General features: G+C 54.5%; 9 protein-coding genes across 9 annotated transcripts; 4 read left to right on the top strand and 5 right to left on the bottom strand.

Moving 5' to 3' along the window:
• Positions 1 to 13: 13 nt before the first annotated feature.
• G647_05911 (uncharacterized protein) lies at positions 14 to 976 on the bottom strand (the record flags this gene model as incomplete). The annotated part of the gene is made up of 1 exon (XM_008730237.1): positions 14 to 976. One exon carries the CDS (start codon positions 974 to 976, stop codon positions 14 to 16), a length of 963 nt encoding a protein of 320 aa, XP_008728459.1.
• A 1,175-nt stretch (positions 977 to 2,151) lies between these two features.
• G647_05910 (GTP-binding protein YchF) lies at positions 2,152 to 3,650 on the bottom strand (the record flags this gene model as incomplete). Its single annotated transcript, XM_008730236.1, has 4 exons — positions 2,152 to 2,204; positions 2,258 to 2,753; positions 2,959 to 3,516; positions 3,576 to 3,650. The coding sequence occupies 4 exons, from the start codon at positions 3,648 to 3,650 to the stop codon at positions 2,152 to 2,154; spliced, it is 1,182 nt and encodes a 393-aa protein (XP_008728458.1).
• Positions 3,651 to 5,317: 1,667 nt separating this feature from the next.
• On the bottom strand, positions 5,318 to 7,030 carry G647_05909 (uncharacterized protein; the record flags this gene model as incomplete). Its single annotated transcript, XM_008730235.1, has 1 exon — positions 5,318 to 7,030. One exon carries the CDS (start codon positions 7,028 to 7,030, stop codon positions 5,318 to 5,320), a length of 1,713 nt encoding a protein of 570 aa, XP_008728457.1.
• A 473-nt stretch (positions 7,031 to 7,503) lies between these two features.
• Positions 7,504 to 8,943, bottom strand: G647_05908 (uncharacterized protein; the record flags this gene model as incomplete). The annotated part of the gene is made up of 1 exon (XM_008730234.1): positions 7,504 to 8,943. One exon carries the CDS (start codon positions 8,941 to 8,943, stop codon positions 7,504 to 7,506), a length of 1,440 nt encoding a protein of 479 aa, XP_008728456.1.
• A 2,020-nt stretch (positions 8,944 to 10,963) lies between these two features.
• On the top strand, positions 10,964 to 12,209 carry G647_05907 (uncharacterized protein; the record flags this gene model as incomplete). The annotated part of the gene is made up of 2 exons (XM_008730233.1): positions 10,964 to 10,975; positions 11,100 to 12,209. The coding sequence occupies 2 exons, from the start codon at positions 10,964 to 10,966 to the stop codon at positions 12,207 to 12,209; spliced, it is 1,122 nt and encodes a 373-aa protein (XP_008728455.1).
• Positions 12,210 to 14,564: 2,355 nt separating this feature from the next.
• Positions 14,565 to 15,638, top strand: G647_05906 (uncharacterized protein; the record flags this gene model as incomplete). The annotated part of the gene is made up of 3 exons (XM_008730232.1): positions 14,565 to 15,006; positions 15,062 to 15,201; positions 15,252 to 15,638. 3 exons carry the CDS (start codon positions 14,565 to 14,567, stop codon positions 15,636 to 15,638), a joined length of 969 nt encoding a protein of 322 aa, XP_008728454.1.
• Positions 15,639 to 15,788: 150 nt separating this feature from the next.
• G647_05905 (uncharacterized protein) lies at positions 15,789 to 16,358 on the bottom strand (the record flags this gene model as incomplete). The annotated part of the gene is made up of 1 exon (XM_008730231.1): positions 15,789 to 16,358. The coding sequence occupies one exon, from the start codon at positions 16,356 to 16,358 to the stop codon at positions 15,789 to 15,791; it is 570 nt and encodes a 189-aa protein (XP_008728453.1).
• Positions 16,359 to 16,637: 279 nt separating this feature from the next.
• G647_05904 (NADH-ubiquinone oxidoreductase 19.3 kDa subunit, mitochondrial) lies at positions 16,638 to 17,443 on the top strand (the record flags this gene model as incomplete). The annotated part of the gene is made up of 3 exons (XM_008730230.1): positions 16,638 to 16,680; positions 16,734 to 17,348; positions 17,403 to 17,443. 3 exons carry the CDS (start codon positions 16,638 to 16,640, stop codon positions 17,441 to 17,443), a joined length of 699 nt encoding a protein of 232 aa, XP_008728452.1.
• Positions 17,444 to 18,229: 786 nt separating this feature from the next.
• G647_05903 (uncharacterized protein) lies at positions 18,230 to 19,246 on the top strand (the record flags this gene model as incomplete). Its single annotated transcript, XM_008730229.1, has 1 exon — positions 18,230 to 19,246. One exon carries the CDS (start codon positions 18,230 to 18,232, stop codon positions 19,244 to 19,246), a length of 1,017 nt encoding a protein of 338 aa, XP_008728451.1.
• Between the last annotated feature and the right edge of the window lie 662 nt (positions 19,247 to 19,908).

Raw genomic sequence — 19,908 nt, 5'->3', positions numbered from 1 at the left:
TTTAGAGCAGCTCTCAGATATTCGTTGTGACACCCGGCGAGATCTTCTCCAAGATGTCACTCAACGCCTGCCAGACCTTCTCACTGGCCACCTCCCCGTCCTTACTCCTCACAAAGGGCGACAGTTCGCTCTCGTCGACCTTCCCGTCATGCATGTACTTCCCGTGACTCTCAGGGCCGGCCGCGGCGGAAGCAACGAGCGTGCGACTCCCCACCTCAGTGCGGCGTGCGAGGAAGAATTTCAGGACCTCCAGGAAGAGAGAGCCATCTCTGCTCAATTCGCTGTGGCAGAGACCTGGGTTGAGCATGTTAAGCGTGACGCCGGAATCGGCCAACCTGGGGGCAATTTGCTTGACGACAAGGACCTCGAGGAGTTTGCTGGTTTGATAGCGCTCGTCCATGGTTGCGGTCTTTTCGTCGTCGAGGGTCGGGAAGATCCGGTCGGTGGGTTGCTGCCATTCGGGGAATTTGGTCCATCCGTGCACTTCGCTGGACACGATCGTCAAGCGCGGCGTGGCGTCGAACTGCTTCGCCGTGGCCTTGAGCTTGGGGAGCAGGAGGAGCGCGAGCAGGAAGGTGCTGATGACGTTGACGGTGATGGTGCGTTCATGGCCTTCGGCCTGCGAGTACTTTGACACGGCGATGCCGGCATTCTCGAGCAGGACATCGATCCTTTGGAGCTTGGAGGCGCGGTCCGCGAAGGCCTTGACCGAGTCGTATGAAGCCAGATCGAGTGACCACACTTCGATAACCGAAGGGTCGCATCCGGTTGTCCGTTCGATATCCCTCTTGGCGTCGTTGCCGGCCTTGGTGTTTCGCACGGCGAGGATGAGTTTGCTGGCGCCCAGACGGGCGATGTGGCGCGCTGCCTCCTTTCCCAGCCCCGTATTGGAGCCCGTGATGATGACAGTTTCTCCCGCGAACGAGCGCGTCGGATAAGCCGGCCGGACGAAGAGCTGAGAGTAGAGGAAACCCATCACGAAGGATAGAATGCGTAGCTAGTTGTAGAGTCAAGAGCAAAGAGCAGAGAAGGAGACGGAAATGTTGGCTTCGAAAGTACTATAATACCTGCCGATGAACTTACAAACTGGCCGACCAGAAAGCACCTTCACTGCCTCTCTTTTAAACCTTTACATCAAACCCACGCAGGACGAATGTCTCTCCGTGCGAAGGACGAAACAGGTATTCTCTAACACCGGGGCAGCATGACCGTAACGCAAACTCTGAGCACATACGCCTTGCATCGCTTTACCCTGGCCCTGGAAACTGGAGGGCGTCGCTTGGCGCAGAGACGACTGTCGTCAACACAGGGCATTTCAAGCAACTTGACACCCGAGCGGTCGAATGAAAGACGATGTCCGTTGAGCAGACACTGGAGACCATTCCGGGTCCGGCGAAACTCTGCGAATTTAGTCGTCATGATAGAAGACCTGCGCTACTGTCGAAGGTCCCTATGGGGCCAGGCATGGCGCGAGCTGGCCTCTCATTGACGTCGACTGCTTCGGATTTAAGTGTAGAAACCTCCGTTATAAACCTTCGGGAGCTTCTAGACCTGCCTAGGAAGATCGTGTCGGAACAAGTTCCAGCCGAGTCGTGTCGGCGATGACTCCTTCGCTGTGCACCAGATACTGTCTTTGGTGAAGCACCTACATAGCAGGAGATGAGAAACAGCACTGGAGAGTCTTCGTCGTTCGATGAGGCTGATTATCTTGATGGGACGCCTGATCACGCACTTCTCAAGGCTGCCACTTGCCGGAAGAGGCTGAGAACTCGTCCACTACGCTTTGTAATCCGGTGCCATCCGCCCAGCAGAACGGTGGACAGTGCAGTAGACATGGGAGACGTCAGTTACATATATAAAGGATGGCAAATTGGCGATCTGAAGAGTATTTCATTCTTGACGTCGTGTTTTGTTGACTGTGCACATGGCTCCACGTGCAAGGCAGTATCGCAGGATCGGAATTGGCCTCAAGGACCCTGCTACGGCACCACGTCGATGCAAGCTGGCTTCAGCAACAACTCTAGCCTGGCTGTCCTGCTGAGACCCGGACGCCACCAGGCACACTTCAACAGGCTGATTCGGTGTCTTTCATGGACCGGAAACGTAGCGTTGGAAGATATGCCAACGATATGCCCTCGACGTAAACTGAGATCATGCCTTCGCAGCACCTGCCTTGATGAGGATGATATCGCCGTCTTCGACAACTGCGCACGATTGTGAGTATTCGGCTCAGCTCAAAAAAAGGATCAAGACTAACCATAATCCTTGCCCTTGGTCATAACCTTCCCAGCCGCCCTCGTGGCATTTTCATCGCCATATTCCCGCAACGTCTCATAGTTGTACACAATACACTGGATAAACGTCTTCTCAAAGTCTGTATGGATGACACCAGCTGCTTGCGGTGCTTTTGTGCCTTTTCGTATTGTCCACTGTCTGACCTCGTCCGTGCCGGTAGTGAAGAAACTGGCCAGATTGAGCGCCTGTCGCATGGTGACGATCACCTTTGGAAGTGCGGACTTGGTGTTGAGTTTTTTGCATTCTTCAGCAGCTTCCTCGTCGGACATGACGGCAATACGTTCTTCAAAGGAAACCGAGATTGGGATGACGGGGTCGCCAGGCGAATTGGTCTTGATCCATTCCATGACTTTAGGAAGGTATTTATTCTTCTGGCGAATGTAGTCCTTTTCTGAGAGGTTGATGAGGTAGACAACCGGTTTTGCCGTGAGTAGGAAGAGGGGATTGATGACTTCAATCTAGACCTGAGAGTCAGCATGCTCTATACACCAGGAATAGCGTGCAAGTGATCGGACGTCTTGGACGATTCAGGGTTGGACTTCCTCTCATAACAGCCTCGAACGTGAAATTTGGTGAGGCTGCTGTCGACGAGCTGGGATTATGTCGAGCGTATAGCTCTTGTTCATCATGTAACGGCAAGTAGGAAATCGGAGGACTGCTCACCTCTTTAGGACCCCAGTCGGCCTTCCTCACGTCCTTGCCGTCTTTCAACAGCTGCAGGATTTTGTCGACGGTGGCTTCCTCTTCCTTCAGCTTCTTCATCTCGAGACTCTGCCCACCTCTTCTCGTCTGTTTGGACAGGTTTTCTTTGGCCTTTTCCACGAACTCAATGTCCTTCAACCGCAGCTCCTCCGAGATAATGTCCAAGTCTCGAGTCGGATTGACATCTCCTTCGACGTGGATAATTTCGGCATCATCGAAACATCGCACAACTTGGAAGATCGCATCCACGGCTCTGATATGTGACAAGAACGCATTGCCCAGACCAGCACCCGTCGATGATCCACGAGTCAGTCCGGCAATGTCGTAGACTGTCAGGTTCGCAGGGACCTGTGATTTAGGCTTGTAGTGTTCACATAGCCAGTCATAGCGGGCGTCAGGTACAATAACTCGGGCTTCTTCAGGGTCAATCGTCGCATAAGGGAAGTTTGCAGGGTTGCCTAGTGAGCACTTTGTGATGGCTTGGAAGAGGGTTGATTTGCCAACATTAGCCAGGCCGACCTGAATGACCTTGTCAGCGATGTACAGACAACCTCTGTGTATGGGATCTGCCTACATACGATACCACTCTTCAGATTGTTGCCGGGCCTCCCTAGCAGAATCTTCTTCTCCTCGGCAGCCTTCTTGGGAGGCATCTTCTTTTTGGCGTATCCGCGTTTCTGTAAGAGACAGGAAGAAGTCCCGGTTGTGATTGCGCGAAGAGCGGATTGTGAGCCAGGCTCAAGTGCAGATCCGGCTGCAAAAATTGAAAGACGGAGCGGAGAAGTGAAAATCGTCGAAAAGAGTAGGGAGGAAATGGTGAGAGTCGCGGACTCGACTCGAGAGCTGAATGCGCTCGAGATCTTTGCGACAAGTAGACCGTAAAATGTTTGCAAGAGTCTTGCTTCTTGGTGACTCTGAACTTTTCGACACGTGCAACGAGGAGGATGAACGCCAAGACAACGCATTTAGTCACGTGACAGTAAATCGACACCTACCAAGAAAAGCTGGACCGGCTCAGAGGTTAATGCCTTCCAAGCAAAGCCGACTATTCAAACCACAGAAGTGGCTCTCGAGCCAATACTTCAGCCACTCTCGCAGAGGAGCAGCATGGCTCTACGCCGGTCGTATGCGTCCGCGTTTGGAGCGCCTGGTTGTGCGCGGGAAGACTGGACTGCGTCATCCAAAGAAAGGAATCGACCGTCATTTGGTCTGGCGAGCGAACCATCACGCATGGACTTCTCAGAACCAGACGCACGAATACTAACGCCGTGCATGCCGCTAAAGCGAGTGCCTTGTTGGAATGCTCAAAGCTGAGGTAGGATACGGGCTGAACAGGACGGCTCCAACGAATGCCTGAGAGATGGCTGTTTCGGGAGCGAGCTCCCTAAGTCTTGCATAGGAGGTTGCACTTGATGGTCCAGCCAAATTGAGCCTCCCTCTTCAGCCGGACTAATCCTTGCTGACTGATTCAGGTGCCCAAGAGGAGGAGAAGGAGAGGTAAGCCATGTTCGTCGCTCGTCTCGATAACTAATTCCACATTCGTATCATGGGTAAACCCGGTCACACCGACGACTTAGCCACCAGTAAACCGAGCCTGGTGGTCTTCGGCGGACGGTCCAGGGAGAAGCTTGATTCCAGCGAAGGAGAGTTCACCCAACATTCCCCTTCATACAGTTTTGAGTCGTGCAAATCAACCTAGCATCTCTGTCGTCCGTACGAAAGGCAGCCGCAGAAGTAAATGCCTACACGGACAACGTCGACTTCCTGATCAACCCACCCAGTGTCATGGCCCCTCAAGTCGCGCGTCCTGACCATGGCGTTGAAGCACAATCCGCAATCAACCATCTCGGCCACTTTCTCTTCACGAGCCTCATCATGCAGAAGCTCAAGGCCGCGCCAGCAGCAACAACCGCAACTTCACGGACGTGGCGTTGGCGAAGAGATTGTGGGAGATCATAGGGAGATGGTTGGCACAGGCTCTGATCATGCATAGGAGGGCCTTCTGGATACTGTAGCTACTTGCGTGCGTGCGTGCGTGCCCTAGAGGATTCAGGGGGTGCATGGAGATAGGCATTGATGCCGAAGGCTGAGATCCCCCTTGTCACTATCAAGGTGCTGGCAAGGAAGACAAATGCCTTCTCTTTTTGAGTGTGTCATGTAGGCTTCCCGTCTGTAACAGCACATTGTCATCAGAATCCCATTGGTTGCACTGAGCTCGAAAGCAGACTTTACTCTCCTTCTGGTCAGAGCTGCCTTCTCTGGATTTCACTGTCCACCATCACACAGCAAGCAGCATCCTTCCTGTCCGGCCGTTGGATCCTCATAGCATGCTCGACAACTCCTTCTCCTTCGCCACAAGCTCCTTCTGCGCTTCCCAGACTCTGTCCCAGATTCTCATGCCCCGCTCCCACAACTCATCCTCATGATCTTCGTGCGCATTACCCTGCTGATCAATCCATCTGAGAAATCTCTCACCTTTGATGCCTCCTCCCACGGTTGCATCCTCGCCGTACAGGAATCGTCCGAAAGGCTCCACAATGTTCTTCAGGATCTGCTTGTCCTTGTCGGTAAAGTCGGCGCGCCATCCACTGCCCCACCAGATCGGCGCGTCGAGGCCATGGCACACGCCCACGTGTGCAGAGATCCAGTTGTCGAGGTTCTTCGCGCGCCACGAGATGCGATATCTGTGGACTTTGTTTCTTGGAAGAGCTTCGACACCGGGTCTCTGAGGTGGGTTCAACAAGGTGTGCGTGAGGCCACGGAGCGAAGCGTGGACTTGGCCATCCGCCACGATTTGACTGAATACTTCGGCCCACTTGGCGGCGTCTGGATCCTTGGCTGCCGGGATGGAGTAGAGCGATAGAAGAGCTTTGACGACGTGTTGCGGGTAGTAATTCCCCAGTTGCGTCATTAGACCCTGATACGTGGATGGCGGGTTGACGATCTTGTATAGCTCCTTCTCGTCGCTGACTTCGCCGAGAAACACCGAGATGTTGTTTTGCGCCAGCCGGGTCGTGAACGTGCCACTGTGCAAGGAGGACAGAAAGGTCGAGTTGATAAAGCACTCGTCTGTGGAGGAGCGGAAGGTGTGCATTTTCATCTTGGCGAGCGCCGCGATCAGATCTTGAGCCGGGATTTGTCGAAGCCGATCAAGCTTCTCCCGTGGCGAGGACTCTGCCGCAATATTGAAGATGGCGCAGAGATCATTGAATTGCTGCGTTAGCACCGGCGACGTGGTCGGGTTTGGTTGTATCGCAACGGCATTGGACCACAGGTATATTCTTCTGATGAGGCGCTGCTCGCGAGGTAGCTGGGTGTCGTAGTTCAGCTGGAAGAAGGTGCTGTTCGCGCCGGCGGAGAGGCCTCCCACCGTGATGTTGCTGGCATCGCCCCCGAAGAGCTGGATGTTTTTGGCCACCCATTCCAGTGCAGCACGTTGATCCCAGAGGCCGAAATTCGACGGCGAGGGATCTTCGTGGAGACTGGCGAGTTCGGCACCAGCAAGGAAGCCAAAGAGGTTGAGTCGGTAGGTTGGGCTGACGATGATCCGGGGCCTGGTGTTCGCAAGCAGGTCAAATGGGTCATGGTCCTCCTGTTGGAGGGCGTCGCCAACCTGAAGCCAGCCGCCGTGAATATGAAATTGAACAGGCCAGCCCTTCTTGTCTGGTGGAGCGGATGCAGGCACCCAGATGTTCAGGTACAAACAGTCCTCGTCCTGGATGTTGTCAACTGGAGGTGCCGCATCCGGGTTGGCGACCATGATCGAGCCATGGTCGTAGTGTGGTTGCGGACAGATGGGGCCAAAGCGCGTATAGTCGCCCGGTGCCCCTTGGGGATTGTTGAACGTGAATTCCTTTGGTAATGGCTGAGGGCGACGCCAGCGGCGCGCACCCGTGGGTGGAAGAGCGTAGGGGACTTTGGTAAAGCGATAGAGAATGGGTTTGCCCGACAGATCACGTTGTTCGAGACCTTGAAGGGAGCCCTGGGGGGTCTGAAGAATATATTGATGACTTGTCGATTCGGTCGGCCGCATCTTGAACGGGTTGTGGTCAAGAACAACTTGGTATTCCACTTATTGCCGCAGGTTCCTATTCCAGACGAGTGCTTGGAGTCGGCCAGTTCTGAGATTGTTGTTCTCACACGCGGCTTTCAGGTAGATGAAAAGCCTTGAGTTGCAACGGATTTGCGGAATGAGAGCACTGCTACGAATCAAACTCAATGGCACGAAAAGCCGTTGACCCTGTCATTGCAGAAGCCGCTTCTATTACCTCCCTTCCATTATTGGTCGGGGAGAGGACGACCTGTCGTTGATCTCCACCGGGGATTTATCTATTCCCGCCGATCGCGGGGAGCGGAGGACTTCCGCCGGGATCAAGCCCGAGGCGGAGGCAGAGGCAGAAGCCGCGGCTGTCCAGAGGCGATAGATTCGGCCTGGGCTCCCTCTCAGAGGAACCGCGCATTCAAGTGTGAATGGCTACCTTGCTGTCCAGGGTGTATCGCTATCCTTCACGCACGCCCATCGACGTCGTCGGTATAACCTCCTTCTATCTCTTCCTCATTGTCATCTTCGTCCTCGTGTAACATGCCTCCCAGCCCATCCACGTCTCCACCAACCAAATGTGAACGTTCTTTGGGGTGTCTCATGAAGTGACTCGCGATGCTCATAACAAGTGGCGAGAAACCATGAACCATAATGGAAGAAAACACCACACCGCAAACGACAGGCCAGACAGTGTCTATGGCATCGCGGTGATTGCTGTGCTTCCCCGGATGCGGCAATGGCTCCGATGTGCCTGTCTCCAAGCGTGCCCGGGCCTCGATGGAAAGGAACAGCGCCCCTACTCCTATCGGTCCGAAATGTCCTGCGAAGATCGCTTCTCCGTACGTCTTGACATCCGGAATGAATCTTTTCAGGGCGAGCATCGCTGGCAGGCGCCTCAGCAGTAAGATCAACACCACGCATAACAGTATCCTTCCTGGTGCGAGGTTATCTCTGTACATCCGCCAGGGGATGATAGACCCAAAGTAGACGAACATGGTGGAGTTGAGCATGAGGTCAAGGATGCTTGGAAGTTTCATTCTTGCTGTTCGTGAAGAAAACCACCCGTCCCAGCAGAACGCGGTTCCGGCACTGAAGCAAACGAGGAAGTCGTCGAGACCGAGGGTACTGCCAACGCCGACACAGAGCACGGCAAGAAGAAAATAGAACACAAATAGCGTTGACTCTTGCACGTAGCCTCGCTCTTCGCTGAATCGGAGCGTCCGCTTTGCGGCGAGGCCGATGATGATGCCAATGACAATTCCTGTTAGACACTGCCAAAGCAGGACGTCAGTAATGAACATTCTGACTCCTTGTCCGGTGGATTTGGCGATGGCGGCATATAGGGCCGCGTACAGAAATGGGAATGCCGTGCCATCATTGGAACCTGATTCTGCGGACAAGAGGCGTCGGATTCGTTGAGGGACTCGCTGGGAGAACTTTGCCTCAGCAATGACACTGGCCGACAACACTGGATCTGTTGGAGTGAGGCAGGCACCCACGATCAGGGCGGTCACCCATGTAGTCTTGAGCACGAAGCGGACGATGAGCGCTGAAATAATCCACCCAGCCGTCATCGTTGGACCCAAGAGCAAAGCAATACTCTTCTGATGGTACTTCGGATACTTCGCCGGCAACACTATGCCAACGGCAAAACATTGCACACCAGTAATGATTCGTGTAAGTTCATGTGTGATATTGTCCTCCCACCCCCATTTTGATACCGGATCAAGGATTCTGGCGCCGCGAGGCCCGGCAAAGACGCCCGCAAGAGTCGCTAGAGGTGGCTCGGAGAGATGAGCTCGATTTCGGATGAGCTCTGAAAACAAGGCATAGAGAATGAGGAAGAATGCAAGATAGAGGTATGTCAGATGCGGAGTGCTGGGCTCCATTTGAGGCCAGGCCATGGTGAATAAGGTATCCTTGAACCGGCCTTGGAGCCGATCTTTCTCTGTACTCCGTACTTAGCACGCATCCAAGGCCCAGGATGCCAGTCTTGGAAGCGTCTGTCTCAAATATAGCATAGAATTCAATAGACGTCCGGGATGTTGAGCCTGATTCACAACGTCATTGGTTCCTGCGTCATGGATGATGGACGCGTCGATGATTTTGCTCATGTGGCTTGAGCGGGATGAGATCACCATGCCCAAAGAGCCACAAGTACTCGTGCTCTGTCAGCTTCGGCCTGAAGACGACCTGGGTATGGGGCGTTTGCGTAGGATCACGGAGAAGTGTTTAAAGCAGTGCCATCTAATTATTGATTGTTCATTTGAAACCCGCTCCTGCCTAGAGGCGTTGTGTCTGCCTACTAGAATAGGGAAGAGGTGCACAACAGAATCGGAAACTGCGATCCGTACCTGAGTCTTTCGGGCACGGCGAAATTGAGATCAACCGCGATATGTTTGTTAGTGAGGGATGATCGGTCAGGCTAAAGATTCTGGAACGGCGAGGCCCTAGCTAGATTCTGGCGATCAGGACTACTTGAAACAACTCCGAGAAGCAAGCTCCAAGCATTGTCGGGTTGGAAACAAGCCTCGATTCCAAAGCAAACAACACTGGTCCTGTGGCCTCCGAGAAGCTGTTTGTCGGTGTGATCTGATACGAAAGCAAATACTTGTATGGGTGTGACCAGTGGCCCGAAGTTGTCGTTGGATAGACACCGAAATAGCTCAATCACACCGTCGAGGTAGTTTATCCGCTGATCAGAGCATGTGGTCAGCCCAGTCCGGGTGTGAACATGGGTCTGACATGGCTACCAAAGGGGAGTCTAGGCCTCAGAAAAACTCACCTGTCATTTGTTCAAGCTCAGAGATAAATCACTGCCAATGGCCAATAAAGCAGACGAAATGTACATGGAAGGAATTAAGGAGCAGATGCCCAACGGATGAGGCAAACAGCTCGGGCAGAGCCACAACAGCTGCTGCCTCCCAAAGGGGCACCTGAGACGCGATGGGACGATGCACCATGTCCAGGACAGCAGAAGTTTGTTAGTGGCCATGGGGCAGGCCGTGGGCAGGCCTAGAGTGAAATCTGCTGGGGCTTTAGGTAAAGGGCGTGGAGGCCCAATAGCCTCCAGTAAGGACGTGGTTCGCCTGGACAGCAAAGGCAACCAAGCTTTGCTGCAGTCGTCACTTACGACGAGCTTCTGAAGCTGAGCCGAGGAGCATTCAAGAATACACAGTTGTGACGGCGAGGCCGTGGTGAATGATCGATGAGGCAAGACGGGTGACATTGTGCTGTCAGTGAGTGAAAGGGCGGACCGGCAGGCTTGCAAAGTGGCACTGCCCCTCCGCTCTAGTGGCCGCGGCGCCTCTATTGGCTTAGCACTGAGACTCGCTTGCTGGCCTGCTTGTGACCTTTCGACCTTCCCTCATTTCGCTCGTTCCTCGATCCTCGATCCTCCCTTGCTACCTTCACTCTCATCTTCCTTCGTCCCACCATCACCTCTCCTTGCAGCCAGCCTGCATTCTATCTCGAGGTCTCTGTTTTGATCTGCTCGAAGACCTGTGAGTGTTCGACTCACCTGTCATCGAGCACTTCAACCGATTGAGCCCTTTGACAATCTCTGCACCAGGTTAGTCATCGTCTATCTGTATTTCCCGCCATCGCCCGCTTGGCTCGCCTTTCGACACCGCCCACACCGAACCTGCCTTCCACCTCAACTCTCACTCGCTCGTTACCTACCATCCTAATTCGCAGGCCCTCTTACTGCTCTGGACTTTTAATTTCCAGAGATCGGCTTTCTTTCACCGTTCAAGCACCAAGTGCTCGTGAACGCTGTTTGCTAACAAAGGTGACAACAGGCTGAGACCGCCGTAATCCCTCCGCCAACATCACCGCAACCTCCTCTCCTACCGCACTTTTCTGTCATCCACATCCGTATCGAAACCCTATTGCAGCTTTGTAGCTGCCCAATAATTCATCAATATGACGACCATGGTATGTAACAGCCTGAACGATGGGTTACGGATTCGAAATACGGCTGCCGAAAACTCGCTCGTTAACTGGACTCTCATACAGTCCTGAAAGATATGAGGGTTCTTTTTGCTGACGGACTGTGCAGGATTTGCGTGTTGGTAACAAGTACCGGATTGGTCGAAAGATCGGCAGTGGTAGTTTCGGAGATATCTACTTGGGCACCAACATCATCTCAGGCGAAGAAATTGCTATCAAGCTCGAGTCGGTCAAGGCCAAGCACCCTCAGCTGGAGTACGAGGCCCGTGTCTACAAGTCTCTTGCCGGTGGCGTCGGGATCCCCTTCGTTCGCTGGTTTGGCACAGAATGTGACTACAACGCCATGGTGCTCGACCTGCTCGGTCCCAGTTTGGAAGATCTGTTCAACTTCTGCAACCGCAAATTCTCCCTGAAGACCGTCCTTTTGCTGGCCGACCAGCTCATTTCCCGCATCGAGTACATCCATGCCAAGTCTTTCATCCACCGCGACATCAAGCCTGACAACTTCCTGATGGGCATTGGCAAGAGAGGGAACCAGGTCAACGTTATCGATTTTGGTCTGGCCAAGAAATACCGTGATCCCAAGACTCACTTCCACATCCCATACCGTGAGAACAAGAACTTGACTGGCACGGCCCGTTATGCGTCTATCAACACGCATTTGGGAGTGGAGCAGTCCCGTCGAGACGACATGGAATCCCTGGGCTATGTCATGCTCTACTTCTGCCGTGGATCTCTTCCATGGCAGGGCCTCAAGGCTGCCACCAAGAAGCAGAAGTATGATCGCATCATGGAGAAGAAGATGACCACCCCCACCGAGGTCCTTTGCCGTGGCTTCCCCAACGAGTTCGCCATCTACCTCAACTACACCCGTTCCCTCCGTTTCGATGACAAGCCGGATTACTCCTACCTGAGAAAGATCTTCCGCGACCTGTTTGTCCGAGAGTCCTTCCAGTACGACTATGTCTTCGATTGGACGGTCTACAAATATCAGAAGAACGCTCAGGCCATTGCTCAAGCCGCTGGCAACCAGAACGCCCAGGAAGACGAGGACAAGCCACGTCGTGGTGCTCATCCTGCAACCGCAGCAGCCACCGGCGCTCCGACTCCGCAGCACACCTCGCAAGCCGGCAAGCCTGCTGCTATCTCCAGCTCCCGGCGCAAGGTCATCGAGCGCGGCGCCAGCGGCAACGACCAGAATGGAAGTGACAGGATGTGAGTACTTGAAACCTATGGTTCCCATGTAAGGGATCTCCTCTGCGTTTTGCTTCGGTTTGCGTGGAGATTTATATGGCATCTGACTAATCACCACTGTTTGCCCGTTAGGCTTCGTTCCGGTACGAGGATGACCGGTGGCAACGGCGATTATCGTTGAAACGGAATGACTGCATGACTTCGTTCCTTCTACCTCCTGTCAAGATGACCTGTCGTCTTCGACAAACAAACAATGGGCATGTCGGATCCGGCGCGGGGTTTGCTCTAGCACATGGCAAATCCGGAACGGGACTCAGGGGACAACGCCAAACTTTTAGCTGGATGGCTTATTCGGCTCAACTCGACATGCGATACTTGAACGATTACCCATGACTTTACGGTATCCGCCAACAACTATCACGAGCACGTCTGCATGCCACATCAGAAATTCCAGGAAGTTAGCGTCATACAACGAACAGCAATTCAATTGCTGCCCATGCACCAGGACCCGGCCTCAAGCTTGATCTGGACCGCCAGCCCTGCTGCATGACGATTAGAAGTATTACCTCGACATTGAACCTACCTCACAGTCATCACCGACTCTCCTCACACGACATCGGCACGTTTTCCTTTCTCGTCTTGGCTTCGTTAAATGCTGAACATTTGAGTACTGGGTCATTGCAAAAGGGGACGCGCAGAGGATGTGCAGTGAAGCTGAGGAAGCAAGGCACCCGACGCCCTGCAGCCTTGCGGCAGGTTTGGAGCACGTGGTAGCAAGCAAAGGAAGGACAGTCGGCGACGGATCTGTTAGGGGCGGCTTCTGGGGAAGAATATGACCAGTAACTCATTGCTTTTGCTGAAGCAACATAATTAGTGACCGGCAAGGAAGTCTTTTGTGGCTCAACCAGCTAGTCCATCAATATCACTGAATGTGCTACCAAAACCCTGACTTTCCTACTGACTTTTGAGCAACACAGAGTGTCGATAATCGGGATGTGTCTGGTGGGCTTCGACTGGGAAAAACATAGTAGAGCTCTTCGATCGGTGAGACAGGCGCCACTGATGTGTTCGGGCGTGTCGAGCTCGACATCCTGTGGTTGACAGCGGCACGAAGCAAATCCAAGAGAGCGAGACCTCGGACCATTGACTGTTTGGACAACAAGATCGGACTTACTCGTACGGCGTACTCCTTTCCCTACAGCTCTCAGATCATGCTTCCGGTCCACCTGTCCCGACCACCATTTGCGAGAACACCTCTCTCGCGCTCCGGCTCAAGCTGTCTCGCTTACCAATATCCGATTAGCTTGAATTTCCCCAGCACGGCTAAATCGGGTGCCGGCGCCAGGAGTTGGAGTCGGCCGACCTCGCCGTTTCGACAAGGACAGGCCTGACTAGAGAACCACGTTCAGCAGCTACCTACGTACTGAGGACACGTGAGCGTGAGCTTGCTGTAAACTGAGGAGCCTCCAGCCACCGTCAACCACCTCCTCTCACCGACTCCGTCCCAGCTGCTCCCAACACACGACGCATGCCAGCCGCATCCCACTGCATCGAGACGACACGACACTGACGTGATCAATATCTGTGAGCATCTCCCGACGGCTCCTGTTCCTCGAGCTCCACCATACTGCTGGAAGACATGGGGAGAAGTACTAATACCAAGAGGCTGCAAGAATCCTATACGAAGAACTTACCTCGTGCTCCCTTCCGGAGACTCCATCCACCAGGAGGCGACCAGCAAGTCCACTCGCTGATCTTTTTCGAGTAAGTAATGATACGTTCACTCTCGCGCGGCCATTTCCAAATCAGGCTCTTCTGTTGTGGCCATCGCGGTTCGATCCGCAAAACATGGGGATTGACCAACCAAATGGCATTACACGGCTATCGACAATTACCAGGCCGTTAACCTCAGCGCACATATTAGAGTAAGTCTCCGTCCTTGTCCTTGCGTCCCTAGAGTCCAGATCACGATGTACTCGATATGCTCCGGGACAAAAATCCCAGGGGGCTGGCGGGATCTGACTGGACTTGTCGCCTCTGCTTGACCCTCCTTGGTGCCTCGTTTTGAGCCGTAGAGATGTTGAGTATCTTGCTAAAAGCGAACTCATCAGGACTACCGGTGGACAGGGTCTGAAGATGAGCTAGGAGCCTTGTCCGGCAAACTCGGCCATCCGAACGTCCTCAGACACAGCTTTTCCGTGCTTGACGAGGTCACTGACATCTTCAACGTGTTCTTCCTCGCGTTGGAGCTCGAGATTGAACACACTTTCCATTGTCAACACCGACTAATTGGCGGCATTTGCCCTGCAGGACCAAGATTGAACACTACATTGTCGACAGTTCCCCGTCTGATCAGCTATCCTGTCGCTTGTAGGAAAACATGCCGGTCGAGCTGCGCAAACGCCCAGCTCCAAAAGAACCCGCGGCACCGCCTCCGGCGGCTAAACGGGGCAGTGGCAGTTCCGTCAAGAAGCTTGCGGACAAAGCCAAGGCCGCGGTGACTGGGTCTGGGTCGAAGAAGTCCACAACCACGACTACCCCCGCCGCTGCGGAAACGGAACCGGAACAGCCCGCCACCACCGAAACATCCGCCCCCATTATTCCAGAGACTGTCCCAGCTGTACCTGGAACTGCTCCTGCCAAGGCCAATGGCACCGCGAAGGGCAGCGGAAAGTTGGAGGTAGGCGAGACGATCGATCTCGAGGGCTTTGGTGGGACGGTACAGACGCATGATGGTAGCAGTGTCACAGTGAAAGAGCTGATCGAGAAGAGCGGTGCTGGCGTTGTGCTTTTCACGTATCCCAAGGCCAGCACGCCGGGCTGTAAGTCACGTTCTGGTATCGGAGAGATGTGCAGAAGCTCATGGGTTGTCAACAGGCACAAACCAGGCATGTTTCTTTCGAGATAACTATGCGCCCATCACGGGGGCGTCACTTGCAGTCTACGGGTTGAGCACGGATAGTCCGAAGGCGAACACGACCTTTGCCACGAAGCAAAAGCTGCCATATCCTCTGCTGGTAGGTGCTTCACAGCTCCTCCCCAAGTCGAATGCTGACTTGTATGTCAGTGTGATCCCAACGCAACCCTCACCTCCGCGATCGGGATGAAGAAGCCCGGCCCTGGTAAATCCACGGCACGAGGGGTGGTCATTATTGACAGGCAAGGGGTCCTCCGCCTGTGGGAACAAGCCGGTCCTGAAAAGACCGTCAAGGCTGTGCTCGAATACATCAAGACCCAGGGCATGACTGAGACGGGCGCTCCGGCGGCAGTGGCTGCTCCGCCTGCGGATAACCCTGTCGCAAGTGAAGAGGCAGCTAAGCTAGCCGATCCGGACACCAAGATGGATGAGGTGCCTCTCGTCAGGACGCCAAGTAAGGCTGAGCAGGAGGCTGCAGAGACGGCGGCGGAGGTTGGTGAGAGTGCTGCCAAGCTCGATGGCACGTCCCAACCATGAGGATATCATCTCCGCATTGTTGGCTGTTCGGGCTGGTGAATGGGGGCGGGTTGGGACCGATTACTCTCCTGTGCCTTCTCGTAGGGCGTCCCTGGATGGTCCCAGGTACTCAACAGTAATAGTGCTTCAACACAGCAATTGCTTTCTTGCTCAGATGCTTCCTATGCCCGGATACCAGTTCTTGCCTATCCGCTGTATCTCGTTGATGAATTTCTTGCTGGTGATCTCCGGGCTCTTTCCTCCATAATTGGCAATCTGCAACGGTGTGCGTTCGTCGGGCATGTAGAAGGGGTTCAGCATGAGGTGTATATAGGCAGTCTGCACGGCACGGAAGGCAGGCTTGAGATCTGCATCTCTCAAGCCCACAGCAGCAGGAGGAAACCGTCTCTTGTCCTTCGGGGCGTCCTGTTCTGCGGGGTCTGGCGGCGGGCGGCCCATCATGTCGACCACAATAATGAACTTGATGCCCGTATTTGTAAGCCAGCCATAGCAGGCCAGACGGTCGTCGATGGCCTGGAGGAGGCCTAGATCCGAGTCCAGCAATTTGGTGGTACGGGCACGCAGGTCGAAGATGTCCAGACAACTGTTCAGCAGGAAGAGGAAGTCGAGTTCAGCATTTGGTCTGGTGTTGTGAGGCGGGAAGAGAGAGATATGGAGAGGTTGGTCGTATTTGCCGATGACGCCGACGCATGCTATTGCGGGCGACGAGTTGAGAGCCATGAGCAGGTCAAGCGTGATCAAGTTGCGATGCCGAGCATCATGGAGGAAATCCGATACCCCAGGATGCCAAGATATTCCACCGTCTGATTGGTGCGACTGAAGTGGATACTTCAAGCCAATCAGAGAGCTTGTAATTGTCCCGACCATTTCTCGACATCATATCATAGACTTGACAATTCGCCTCTCCCTCGCTTCCTGCTCTTCCTCGACGCCTGCTCAATTCCTTCCGCCGTCCACCCTACCGCTACCTCCCACCGACATCTCCTTCTCTACGGCAAGATGATGTCCTTGTCGAGATCAGTGGCTCCGCGCGCCCTGCGAGGTACGCACACAGCTCCTTCATCACCAATCCGATCACACTGACAAGACTGGCAGCATCAACTACCGCTCCCGTCTCGATTCTGCGCGCCGCCCCTGCAGCTTTCATTTCAACCTCTTCCCCTAAACCTGCGACCTCCATCGTCTCTCAATCACCCACCGCAACCGGCGATGCATCTCGCCTCCCGGTGACAGGCGGCCTCCGTCGCGAAGTACCCCTCCCTTCCCAGGAGAAAAAGCAGGGAGCCATGCAATACGCCTTGACCACCCTGGATCAAATCGCAAATTGGGCACGACAGGGCTCACTCTGGCCTCTGACGTTCGGGCTGGCATGCTGCGCCGTCGAGATGATGCACCTTTCCACGCCCCGCTACGATCAAGATCGCCTGGGTATAATCTTCCGCGCCAGTCCGAGACAGAGCGATGTGATGATTGTGGCCGGCACACTGACAAATAAGATGGCCCCTGCGCTGAGACAAGTGTACGATCAAATGCCCGAGCCGAGATGGGTCATTTCTATGGGCAGCTGTGCAAACGGCGGCGGTTATTACCATTACAGTTACAGTGTTACCCGGGGGTGTGATCGCATTGTGCCCGTGGATATCTACGTGCCGGGATGTCCGCCCACGAGTGAGGCGTTGATGTATGGCATCTTCCAGCTGCAGAAGAAGAGTATGTGTTACTCCAACTCGCTGTTCTGAATCTTGTTGTACTAACCATTTACAGTGAGACATACTCGCATCACGAGATTGTGGTACAGGAAGTAAGATTGAATGCGCGACGGGGAGACTGGAATCAGACCTTCATTTTAGCATTGACGGCATGGCGTTCGAATAGCAGACAGATCATGACCTCGGTCCTGCTTTTGCTTTCTCCAACAGCAGTTTCCCTCCTACGGCAAGGAGACATGTACAGAATGAAAACTTGACATGCGCTTTCATTTTCTCATCCAGGTTCTCGATCTAGTAGTCCAGCTCCTGACCGGTACCATGTGGCGCTCCTACGAGGTACGTCAATTTCGCACGTCAGATATATGGACTGGAAGCCCTGCAACGGCCTATGGTGGCATCGCTTGGTACGGCCTGAAGCTCGACGATTGCAGTCTCCAGATCAGTTGTTTTGTTCCCCTCTTCGCTGAACCTGCATCGCCTCCATAGCCTCCGTAGTGAAATCCAAAGCTGGACGGCGTCGGCGAAGCAGACCGCCTCACTCAGAATGCAGAATGATATAAGAAAGCGAACGCTCGGAACAATTGTCTCCTGCCAACCAGACGAGGATGGTGGTGGTTTTTTCATAAATGCAACTCTTGCTTATGAGAAGATGCTGGTGGTCGACTCCGCTAACCGGCTCGAAATGCGAAATTCGCTCCAGTCGGCCATCTTTGGAGTGTCAGTCCGGAGAACAGAATACTGAGCAAGCAGGGAGTAATTAGGCATTCTTGTGTGTATACGTATGGTATCAAGCTGAGAGGCTGTCTTGACCATCATGCTCTTCGTCACTGACCGGTAGAGGAGACAAGACGGCCACCAACGGAAAGGAAAAGTTGACATCCCATGGCCACACCGCTCTCAACCGCCGACGTCCCGCCGCAATTGCTCAAGGACGCTCTCCTCCTAGGACACATCCCATGGCGAGCCCTCCCCTCTGACCCCCGCGTCAGCTACAGTCTCTACATCCCCCCTCGGCACTATAACCCTTCCCTCGCCGCCGCGTCACCACCCGCAGAGAAACTCCCCTTGCTAGTATACATCCACGGCACGCGGCGGAACATCTCGGCCATCGACAGCAACGATGACCTCGTCCCCTTTGCCGAGGAGACGCCCTGCGCCGTCCTGGCCCCTCTGTTCCCTGTCGGTCTGGACGGCGTCCACGATCTGGACAGCTACAAGGTCCTCGCGTCGCGGACTTTGCGCGCGGATCTTGCCTTGCTGGCCATGCTCGACGAGGTGGCGCGCCGGTGGTTCGGCGTGGACGCCCAACGGGTCTACCTCATGGAGTTTTCGGGCGGGGGTCAGTTCGCTCACCGGTTCCTCTACCTCTACCCTGAGCGCATCAGGGCCGTGAGTGTGGGCGCGCCGGGGCGGGTGACGATGCTTGACCGGACGAGACGGTGGCCTGGGGGCATTGGGAGGGTGGAGGGTTTATTCGGTAGGGGTGTTAGCGTGGAAGGTATTCGCCAGGTGCGCATCCAGCTCGTGGTCGGGCGCGAGGATAATGTCCTGCATGGTGGAGAGGGGTTTCGGGAGTGGGTGAAGGAGTTCAAGGCGAAGGCCAAGAAGGCAAAGGAGCGGGCCAAGGCCATGACCGGTGAGAACGGTGCCATGGCCGAGCACGGGATTGAGCATGGAGACGCAGCAGAGCAGAGTGCTGGTCTCGAAGACATGCGACAGGGCCGATTGGACACCGTCACTGAGTTACACGCTCTATGGAGGGACCAGGGCATCCACGCACAGCTGGATATCATCCAAGGGATGGCTCATGAACAGAAGCCCGCCAGGGGCGTGATGCTTGAATTTCTGCGCGGAGCTATGTTATCTGTCTGTGCAAATGGGGGGGCGGCCGTACGCTAGGAGAGATCGTCGCATCCTTACGGGATGGACGGCAGTTGAATAAAAACGTACGGAGTGACCTGCCTCAGTCACTGTTCCAAGAAGTCATGTCGGGTGAAGCTGGAGTAAAGTGAGAGAGAGAAGAAGACCCCGAGTACCGGCTTGCCGTTCCAGCACCTTTCAGCCGCACAGGGTCATGCCAATGGCGAGTTGCCACACGTCGCGATGCTCCCTTTTGAGGACCTCGTCGGAGCAAGGCTGGACCTAAGAAACTGCGGGTTTTGTAGGAGAGTTGATGTGCGACACCAGCACCCACCTTGAGGTCAGATCGGTTGGTCGCATTGTTGAATATCAATGCATCGACTCGTTCGATGTCACATCGCATAGCCTGCTGGGAGTTCTAGGGGACTGATGGCAGGGACGTTGTATGGGCAAATTACCGTAGACTGCCGACTCTGAGGCCTTCGCATGATTTCCATAGGCAAACAAGGCTATACACACGGCCATCACCAGCTCCTACACGCACATCTTTCAATCGACGCGCGGTGCCCATGACCGAGTTGGCCAGCAGGTCGATTTCCGGCACGCGGCTGAACACTGCACTATTCCTTCCGGAAGATTTCCGGATGGATGGAGCGATGTGTTGTTCTGTGTACACAGCACCATGTTCGGTTAATTCTGGT

Source organism: Cladophialophora carrionii (genome assembly GCF_000365165.1).
Source record: "Cladophialophora carrionii CBS 160.54 unplaced genomic scaffold supercont1.5, whole genome shotgun sequence".
Taxonomy (NCBI): domain Eukaryota; kingdom Fungi; phylum Ascomycota; class Eurotiomycetes; order Chaetothyriales; family Herpotrichiellaceae; genus Cladophialophora; species Cladophialophora carrionii.
This window is presented reverse-complemented; position numbering and strand designations above follow the sequence as displayed.